Source organism: Nyctibius grandis, chromosome 17 (assembly GCF_013368605.1).
Source record: "Nyctibius grandis isolate bNycGra1 chromosome 17, bNycGra1.pri, whole genome shotgun sequence".
Taxonomy (NCBI): domain Eukaryota; kingdom Metazoa; phylum Chordata; class Aves; order Nyctibiiformes; family Nyctibiidae; genus Nyctibius; species Nyctibius grandis.
The window spans coordinates 2881285-2890223 of NC_090674.1; the positions used below are offsets into that span (position 1 = coordinate 2881285).

At 67.4% G+C, this 8939-nt stretch overlaps 2 protein-coding genes across 2 annotated transcripts; both read right to left on the reverse strand.

Annotated features, from left to right (window-relative positions):
- Positions 1–427: 427 nt before the first annotated feature.
- CTRC (chymotrypsin C) lies at positions 428–2156 on the reverse strand. Its single transcript, XM_068415088.1, has 7 exons — positions 2117–2156; positions 1929–2020; positions 1751–1848; positions 1535–1660; positions 1299–1435; positions 1074–1219; positions 428–703 (listed from the first exon to the last, which is right to left on the reverse strand). Exons 1-7 carry the CDS (start codon positions 2154–2156, stop codon positions 428–430), a joined length of 915 nt encoding a protein of 304 aa, XP_068271189.1.
- Positions 2157–2947: 791 nt separating this feature from the next.
- On the reverse strand, positions 2948–7382 carry EFHD2 (EF-hand domain family member D2). Its single transcript, XM_068415011.1, has 4 exons — positions 7192–7382; positions 4202–4349; positions 3936–4070; positions 2948–3825 (listed from the first exon to the last, which is right to left on the reverse strand). Exons 1-4 carry the CDS (start codon positions 7380–7382, stop codon positions 3691–3693), a joined length of 609 nt encoding a protein of 202 aa, XP_068271112.1. The 3' UTR covers positions 2948–3690.
- Between the last annotated feature and the right edge of the window lie 1557 nt (positions 7383–8939).

The following is an 8939-nucleotide window of genomic DNA, read 5'->3' on the forward strand; positions in this document are numbered from 1 at the left end:
CTCCCCTAGACCAACCAGCTCCCCCACAGCCCCCCAAGGACCACTTGGGCTCCCTTAGAGCCCCCCCCCCAGGACCACCCGGCAAGACCCCAGCCCCTCTTCCCCCAATCCACCAGCCTCGAGCCCCTCAGTGCCGCGGGCATGGCTCCCACCTCCCCCTCCCCACACCTGGGGGCACCTTGGTGGCCGGCTGCCCACCTCGGCATCCCCGGGACCCCGGCCAGCCCCCCGGCACGATGACTTGCGTCCCTCCCCAGCACCACAGGCCAAAGCCCGGCATTGCCAGACACAGACGTACCTGTCCACCCCTCACCCCCCTGGCCCCACCATGTGCCCCCCACCCCAAATAAGCAGCGGGACACGCTATGCCAGCACAGCACTTCCGCCTTTATCGCTCCCGAGACTGGTCGCGCCACGCGCCGCCGCCTCAGTTCGCGCTCATTTTCTGCCAACGACAAGACACGGGGGGGCTTGTGGTGAGACCCTCGGCTGGTGGCCACGGGGACAGCATGGTCGGCCCCTCCCTGGGCGGGGGAGAGGCAGGGGCACCCACCTCGCCGATCCAGTCGATGTAGGCAGACACCCGCGTGAAGACCGTCGGCTTCCTGGCCATGTTGCAGCTCAGCCCAGAGCCGAAGCTGACGATGCCGTCCACGTCCCAGACCCCGCCGCGCTGGCAGTTCAGGGGGCCGCCCGAATCCCCCTGCCCAGATGGACAGAAAATCACAGAATCGTTTTGGTTGGAAAGGACCTTTAAGATCACTGCGTCCACCCGTTAACCCAGCACTGCCCAGCCCACCACTAACCCATGTCCCTCAGCACCACATCTACACGGCTTTTAAATCCCCCCAGGGATGGGGACTCCACCACTGCCCTGGGCAGCCTGTGCCAGAGCTTGACAACCCTTTCGGGGAAGAAATTGTTCCTGATCTCCAATCTAAACCTCCCCTGGACACTCAACGCCCACTCCCACCCACCCCACCTCCCTCCTGGCCACCCACCACCACTGCTCCATTCCCTCTCCTCCCACAGGCCCCCCTGCCGACCCACCGCCCCGCGGCGCCGGCACTCACGTTGCAGCCGGAGGAGACGCCGTCGCCGCCGGCGCACACCATGGTGGTGCGCACGGTGCTGCCCCACCAGCTTCGCTGCGAGCAGATCTCGTGGTCCACCACGGGCAGCAGCGCCTGCTGCAGGACGTCAGCCAGGGGCCCGTTCGCTGCAACGACAGCCGCGCCTCGCACCCTGCGCCCACAAAACACCCCCCTGGACGCCTCCCCGGGGTCCCCCCCGCTTACTCCGGAGGCGTCCCCAGCCGGTGACGTAGCAGGGGTAGTTGTTCTCCAGAATCAGGCCGGCGGGCGGCAGGCAGGCGGGCCGGATGCTCTCGCTCTCCTCCACCTCCTCCTCCAGCTTGACCAGGGCGATGTCGTTGCTGCAAGGAGAGCCCAGCCGTGGGGACCCCGAGCCGTGGGGAGTGGGGACCCCGAGCTGCGATGCCCCCCCGCCCGCCCCGCCGCATCCCATGCCCTACACGATGAGGAGGGAGTTCCACTTCTCGTGCACGATGATCTTCTCCACGCCCACGGCCACCGAGCCCGGCTCATCCTCCACCGACAGGTCCTGCTTGCCCAGCACCACGCGGTACGTCCGGCTAGAGCTGGTAGGGGGGAAGAGAGGGGAGGTCAGTCTCCACAAACTTCTCATCCCCCCACCCCAGTGCAGACCCCTCTAGCATCCCAGCACCCACCTGATGCAGTGGGCGGCCGTCAGCACCCAGTTGGAAGCGATGAGGGTCCCGCCGCACGTGTGGTGCCAAGCCCCGGAGCGGCTGTACTGCAGAGAGATCTGCGACGGCAGTGGCACGGCGTCACGACAGGGATGTCCCCCTCCCCGTCCCCCCTCCCCGTCCCCACAGCCCCCCTTACCTGCCACGGCCAGCTGTGGGGCCGAGCGTCTTCGCCGCCCACGACGCGGGTGCCCAGCAGCGGCGGCACGGCCGGCTGACCGCACCCGTAGGCTGTGGGACACCCGGCAAAGGGGCCTCAGCGGCCGGCCAGGGCCACGGCAGGCGCTGGGGTCCCGTCCCCCCCCCCTCCCTGTCCCCTGCACCCACCGTAGCCCAGCAGCACAGCGAGACACACGGCACCCAGCATGGTCGCGCAGTCCGAAGGTGCCACAGCGGGGCTGCGCACCCCTCTTATAGCGCCTGCCGCCGCAGGGGACCTTGGCGTCGCCCCTCCTGCTACCGACATGTGGTGACTGTCCCACGCCGGGGGGGCCCTGGCCCGGACCCATCGCACCGTCTTATCACACCCCATCTTATCACATCCTCCTGTCCCGCCTGGGAACAGCCACATCTGCCCACCGGGTGCCGGCACCATGATGGGGCACGGTGGGGACGCCTGGCCCCAACCTGGGGACATGCGGGGGTCCCTTCTCAGGGGTTGGCTGGCAGGCAGCCCCCCAGCCCTGACCACCTCTGCAGCATGCCAGGCAGCCTCCCTGCACCCCACAACCTCAAGCACCTGCTGCCCCGGGCCCCCCCAGCCCTCCACCCCCAGAGGAACAAGGTCCCCCTTATCTCACGCTCCGTCCAGCCAAGGCCGGCCAAAACCCCTCGGGTGCCCACGGGGCCGCAGAGCAGGGCGGGAGGGGGGCAGCCCCTGGGCAGAGGCCAGCTGCGATGCTGAAGACCTTCAATAATACCACATCCACACACCTGGATCAGGCCCCCAACACTTCCCACGCCGATGTCCCCGCGCCGCTCCAGCAGCGGTGACCCTGTGCCCATGGCCAGACCCCGCTCCCCAGGCTCCTTCTCCGCACCCAAGCCCCTTGCCACAGACGCCGCAGCTGCGCCTCGGCCCCCTGCACAGGCACCCACCGTGCTTACGAAATATAATATTTATTTGGGATTAAAATAAAAAATAAACACAACACACACACACTCCCCACAGTAGCGCTGCCCGGGGGGACGCTGCGGGACAGACACGCCGCTTTACAGCCACCCACAAACACAGGAGCCTCAATCCACCCACAGGTACCACTCGTGGCTCCACCGCTCGCCCTCCTGGGCTGAACACAACACAAAAACACTTATTACAGCTCGGCGAGCCGGCAGCTGCCTTTTCCCTACGTCTTTGACCACGATAAAGAGAGACGCAGGGTGGGCTTGCAGCCCTGAGCACACACACACACACACACACGCTCGCCCGGCTCTCGGCACGGCACAGAGGCACACGCATGCGGCAATGCCGGCAGGCACCGAGCCAGCCTGGCTGCCACGACCCCGGGGCGAGCCCCTGTCCCGCACACCCCACAACCCACGCGGGCCTGGGGACGGATGGTCCCCCAAGGACAGGCATCCCGGCACGGCTCCCTGGGGCTCGGCAGCAGGTACAGCTGCAGGCAGGGGACAGGGCGCTGCTGCCCCTCGGGGAAGGGGACATGCTGGGGACGCGGGGGGGCACAGACAACACCTACAGACACCACAGCAAGTGGGGGAGCGGGGGCCGACCGGGCTCTGCCAGCAAAGCGGGCGCTGGGCCGAGCCCTGGCCAGGGGACTCCTCCTTCGGGCGGCACACGGCTCCGGCATCGCTCCCGGCACCGTCGGCACGTGGCACACGCGGCGTTCCCGGCCCAGGCACTGCACACCAGTCCTGCCCGGCCCTGCGCCGGCGCCCCGTCACTGCTTGAAGGTGGACTGCAGCTCCTTGAACGCCGCCTTCCTCTGCTTCAGCTCCTCCGCCTGCTTCTTCTTCTCCTCCTGCTCCGCCTTGATCTCCTCCTCAAAGCGGCTGGAGTCGTGGATGGCCTGCACCTGCGGGCAGGGGGGCACGTCTGACCACGTCCCACCCCACCATCTCCACCTCCTACCCACCCATCGCTTAGCCGTCCTCGGGACCTCTTGTGCCCCGGCACGTGCCTCACCTTGGCCTCGAAGAAGCTCCTGGCGCCTTTCACCCCCTCCGTGGAGACGTCGATCTCGGAGAGCCGGGCCAGGGCGTGCAGCCCACTGTCCTCCTGCAGCTCGCCCGCCGCCGCCTTGCGGAAAATCAGCAGGAACTGCGAGGGGAGACGCTGGCGTTGGCTCCCCCGAGGCCTCAACGCTGGCACGAGCCCTCCCCACCTTACCGCCGGCTGAGCAGCAGCCGGGGCCGCGTCCCCGCCGGCGCGGCGGTCCCCCAGCCCCTCACCTCCCGGAAGCTCAGCTTGCTGTCCAGGTCTTCGTCCACTTCCTTGATCATGTTCTTCAGGCCCAGGTGCGTCTGCGGGGCCCCCAGCTTCTCCATCATCAGCTTCAGCTCCATGAGGTCGATGAAGCCGTCCTTCCCTGCGTCGTACCTGCGGGATGGAGGCAGGGTCCTGTCGGGTCCCGCGGGGCACGGAGCCCACGCAGCCCCCCCGCACCGGCACCTCTGCGTGTGCCCGACGCCAGCCGGGGAGCGAGGAGGGAACCGCGGGCACCCGGCCACCAACGATCTCGGGCCCCTCGCCAGACCACGGGAAGCTGCCGGCGAACCGCTCGCAGCCCCCAGAGCATCATCCAGGGTCGTTCCTGCTTCCACGCAGCACTTGGCAGCAGAACCCCCCGGAACGCTGCCAAACCCGCCGCTGGCTCCCTGCGCCGGGAGCCCGAGCGCACGCCCCCCTGGGCTGCTCCGAGGGCTAATGGCCCACGTGGCAAATCCCGCCAGGCGCTGCTCCCTCCAGCGCCCCTTGGCCACAACCCACCCTCCTCTCGGCGGGGTCAGCAGCTCGCCCAGCTCCCAGGGGTTGGGCACCGTGCAGGTGCTCCCGGCAGCCTCCAGCCTGTGGGCACCGTGAGCCCACCCGGTGCAGCCACGTCCCCCTCCCTGTGACACCTCCAGGCGACCACCCCCGCCTGCCCAGAGCCCCTCGGCATCCACGCTCAGACACATGGGCTCGGCTGAGGGATCCGGGTGCATCTCTCTTTACCGAGCCTGCTTACGGACCCTGGCAGGGACACCCCTCCTCAGACCCCCGCCTACAACCACGTCACCATCCCATCACCATCCCATCCAGCTTCACAATACCACCCCACCTGCACAGAGCCCACAGCTTGCCCTGCCTGCTGCCCCAGGGGCTGTGCCGGGGGCACGCTGCCCGCTGCCCCGCAGCCTTTCAGCATGGCATGGGGGGGTCTCACTGGGGAGCCAGCATGGATGCACACCTCGTACGGCTCCACGGCGTGGGCACCTGCTGTCCCCATGGTGCCCCTGCAAGGCTCGCTGCTCTCACTTCACCCTGCCACCCTTCCTGGGCACGACCAAGCCCTGCGGCACATCCCAGAGCAATGCCGAAGCAGGTGAGCAGCTACTTGGTTGCAACCATCAAAACTGGGCTTATTTTTGGCTGCCTTGCCTTTCCCGTGCCCGCAGGCGCTGCAGCAGCCATGCTGCAGGGCCGTGACTCATTTGTACCTTCTCCGCTGTGGTCTCCTCGCTCCGTGTCGCAAGCGGCTCCTTCCTGCTCTCCCACGCTGCCGGGGGCCCCGAAACAGGGCTGGCCCCGCACCGGTGCCGCTGCCACCGGCACCCCGGGAGCAAACCCCACACGCTTCCTGCCTATGAGACCCCTCTACGAGCATCATGCCGAGAGTTTCTCTGCAAGGGGCACGTCTGGCTCTCGCTCCCCTTCTCTCAGGGATGAAGGCATCCCTCTGCTTCGCCCCAGGAAGCTCCCAAAGGGGCAACATCGCCCTTGTAGAGAGCAAAAACCCTTCCAACGCGTTGCTTTACCCCATCATCACACCACGAGGACAGCAGCGGTGGCGAGGGCAGCGCGGCAGGGCTTGCCTTTACAGCATCCCTTCCTCGGGAGGCCCCCCCCCAAACCCCGCTGCAGGGCACACGCAGCCCGGGCGCTGCTCTTTTCGCTGCAGCGAGACGCTGCAGGTGTCAGAGCAAACACGTCTGCTTCGCGCCCGGCTCCCTCGTCTGCGCAGCGCCCGCCCGGCTCCCCCCACGCGCCGCTTCCCCCCCACGCTGCCATCTGCGCCGCGGCCGGAGCACCCACGGCCACCCATCACCACCAGTCGCTCCAGCTGCGGGCTGTACCCCGGGGACCCCAAGCGTGGTCCCCCCCCGGCCACAGGCTCCCTTCTGCTGCACCACCAGCATCAACTCGCACGTCTCGCTGCCGCGGCCACACGATGGGGTGACAGCAGCGGGGAGCGGGGGGGCTCCTCGCATTACCGGGGACTCCACACCTGCATCCCAAACAGCGGGGATGCTCCGGCCCGTCCCGCTCGCCCCTGGCTACTCACGCGCATCCTGGCGTGACCGTGCTCTGGAGCCACCCCGATTTCCATCTCCCCCTGGAAATTTCCGAGGCTCGACGCTTGCCTCCAGCTTCCCCTCCAGAGCTGGGGGCTGCGCTCACAGTCACGCTCCACCGTGCGTGGCACGCAGCACGGCCAGGGACACTGGGGACACGCCGCCTGCCCACGCCGGCCTTGCTGCCGCAGCCCTGGGGGCCGCACCGCTGGCAGGGAACCGGGGGCCCCTCGGCACTGCGGCACAGGGGACGCGGGGGTCCCTTGCGGCACCCTCCAGCCCCCCCTTCCCTGGCTTCAGCGCAGGGTGCCAGGGTCCCTCCTCCCCAGAGATGGGGGCCAGGGGGTCCCTTCTGCAGGGATTTAGGGGTGTCCTGGGGTCTCTCCTGCAAGGAGCTGGGGGGGGACGCGTCCCTGCCTCCCTCCTGCAAGGTGCTGGAGAGGGGAGAAGTCCCCTGGGGTCCCTCCTGTAAGGAGCTGGGGGGTGTCCCTGCCATCCCTCCTAGAAAGAGATGGGGTTGGGGGGAGCCTCCTGCAAGGAGCCGGGGGTCCCTCCTGCAAGGAATGGGGGTCCTGGAGGTCCCTCCTGAAAGATTTGAGGGGTTCCCTCCTGCAAGGAATGGGGGGGGGTCCCTCCTGTAAGGAATGGGGGTCCTGGGGGTCCCTCCTGCGATATTTGGGGGGGTGCCTCCTGCCAGGAGCCAGGGGGTCCCTCCCGCAAGCAGCTGGGGGTCCTGTGGGTCCCTCCTGCCAGGAGCCGGGGGCACGGGGCCACCTTCCCTGCCCCGAGCAGCCCCCCGGCCAGCAGCCCCGATGCCGGGGGTGCCCCGGCCGGGCCCGGTGCTGCCCCCCGGGGGGTCCCCGTGCCCGTCCCCCCCCAGCACTCACTGTCGGAAGAGCCGCTCCATGTCGCGGAGCTGCCGCCGGGAGAACTCGCGGAACTCCGCGGCGGGGCTGAACACGCGGCGGCCGCCCCCGGGCGAGCCCTCGCCCCCCGCCGCTCGCCCCGCCGGGCTGCCCGGCCCCGGCTGCGCCGCCCGGCCCCGCCGCCCCGCCAGCTCCTCCGCCGCCGCCGCCATGGTGCCCGGATGGCCGTTCCGCCCCGCTCCGCCCCGCGGGGGGGCCGCGCTGCCGCCCCCGCCCCGCTGCCCCCCGCAGCCCCGCACCGCGTCCCCGGACTGCACCGGGGGGGACCGCGCTCCGCGCTGCTCCGGTGCACCGGCGGGACCCCCCGGGTCTGCGGGGGCGGCTCCTCGGGACCGAGGGGGGACACGGCCAGAGAAGGGCTGCGGGGCTGCTGCGGGGGCTGGGGACGTGGAGGAGCGCAGACCCGACGAGTCGTTTGGGTTGGGAAGGACCTGTAAGGTCTTCGAGTCCAACCACTAACCCAGCACTGCCCAGCCCACCACTAACCCATGTCCCTCAGCACCACATCTACACGGCTTTTAAATCCCCCCAGGGATGGTGACCCCACCACTGCCCTGGCCAGCCTGCGCCAGCGCTTCACAACCCTTTTGGGGAAGAAATTGTCCCTGATCTCCAATCTAAACCTCCCCTGGTGCAACTTGAGGCTGTTTCCTCTCGTCCCATCGCTTGTTACCTGGGAGAAGAGACCGACCCCCACCTCGCTACACCCTCCTTTCAGGTAGCTGTAGACAGTGAGGAGGTCTCCCCTCAGCCTCCTTTTCTCCAGGCTAAACATCCCCAGGGCCCTCAGCTGCTCCCCAGAAGTTCTCCAGACCCTTCTCCTTGTGCTCCAGACCCTTCACCACCTTTGTTGCCCTTCTCTGGACTCGCTCCAGCACCTCAAGGTCTTTCTTGTCGTGATGGGCCCAAACCTGAACACGGGATTCAAACTGCAGCCTCACCAGTGCCGAGCACAGGGGGAACAATCCCTGCCTTGGTCGGACTGGCCACACTAGTGCTGATGTAGACGTGGTGCTTAGGGATATGATTTAGCAGTAAACTTGGCAGTGCTGGGTTAACAGTTGGACATGATGATCTCAAAGGCCCTTTCCAACCACAACTATTCCATGACTCTACGATTGTCAGGGGCTTCTGCAGCCCCGGGTGCACCTACAGACACCTACACTCCTTCCAGCTCCATCCATTTGCTATCAGGGGCTTGGTAAGGGTGGGATCGAGAGGACAAACATCCCATAGCCCAGCCCAAAACCACCAGGTAAAGCCGCAGAAGGTGCCCACAGCACGGACAGACAGGCTCGCAGCACCACGCTCAACCCACGTGGGCTTACAACATCATGCCTCGCCTCAAAACAAGCCCTGGCGAGCACGGGGATTGAAGCCTACGGCACAGCTGGGGAAAACACAGGTCTTCTCGATAACCAGAGCGCTGCAGCACTGCCACTGACTGCGCAGCCCTCACCAGAAATCAGGCACCACCCGTCGTGCACCCCTGGGTGCCCGGCAGCCCCGTGGATGCTGTGCCTGACAGCACACCGGGGACAATACAGTTCCTGTATCAGCGAGCTGCAGCCCCTCTGCACTGCTTACAGACCTTTTTATACTATTACAAAAAATAAATTAAAAAAAACCAACCCAGTGGGGTTTTGCTCACATCCCAATTATCCTTGGCTGAAAAGATCCGCAGAGGACTCGGCACAGGCTTCACAGAG

Bases quoted from the DNA above. Each gene is read 5' to 3' on its own strand.
- CTRC (XM_068415088.1), bottom strand. From the start codon at position 2,156: ATGCTGGGTGCCGTGTGTCTCGCTGTGCTGCTGGGCTACG. The intron at 2,021-2,116 runs GTGGGTGCAGGG...GGTGTCCCACAG, and splicing joins CGCTGTGCTGCTGGGCTACG to CCTACGGGTGCGGTCAGCCG. The intron at 1,661-1,750 runs GTGGGTGCTGGG...CCCCCCTACCAG, and splicing joins ACGGCCGCCCACTGCATCAG to CTCTAGCCGGACGTACCGCG.
- EFHD2 (XM_068415011.1), bottom strand. From the start codon at position 7,382: ATGGCGGCGGCGGCGGAGGAGCTGGCGGGGCGGCGGGGCCGGGCGGCG. The intron at 4,350-7,191 runs GTGAGTGCTGGG...TCCATCCCGCAG, and splicing joins ATGGAGCGGCTCTTCCGACA to GTACGACGCAGGGAAGGACG. The intron at 4,071-4,201 runs GTGAGGGGCTGG...CTCCCCTCGCAG, and splicing joins GCAAGCTGAGCTTCCGGGAG to TTCCTGCTGATTTTCCGCAA.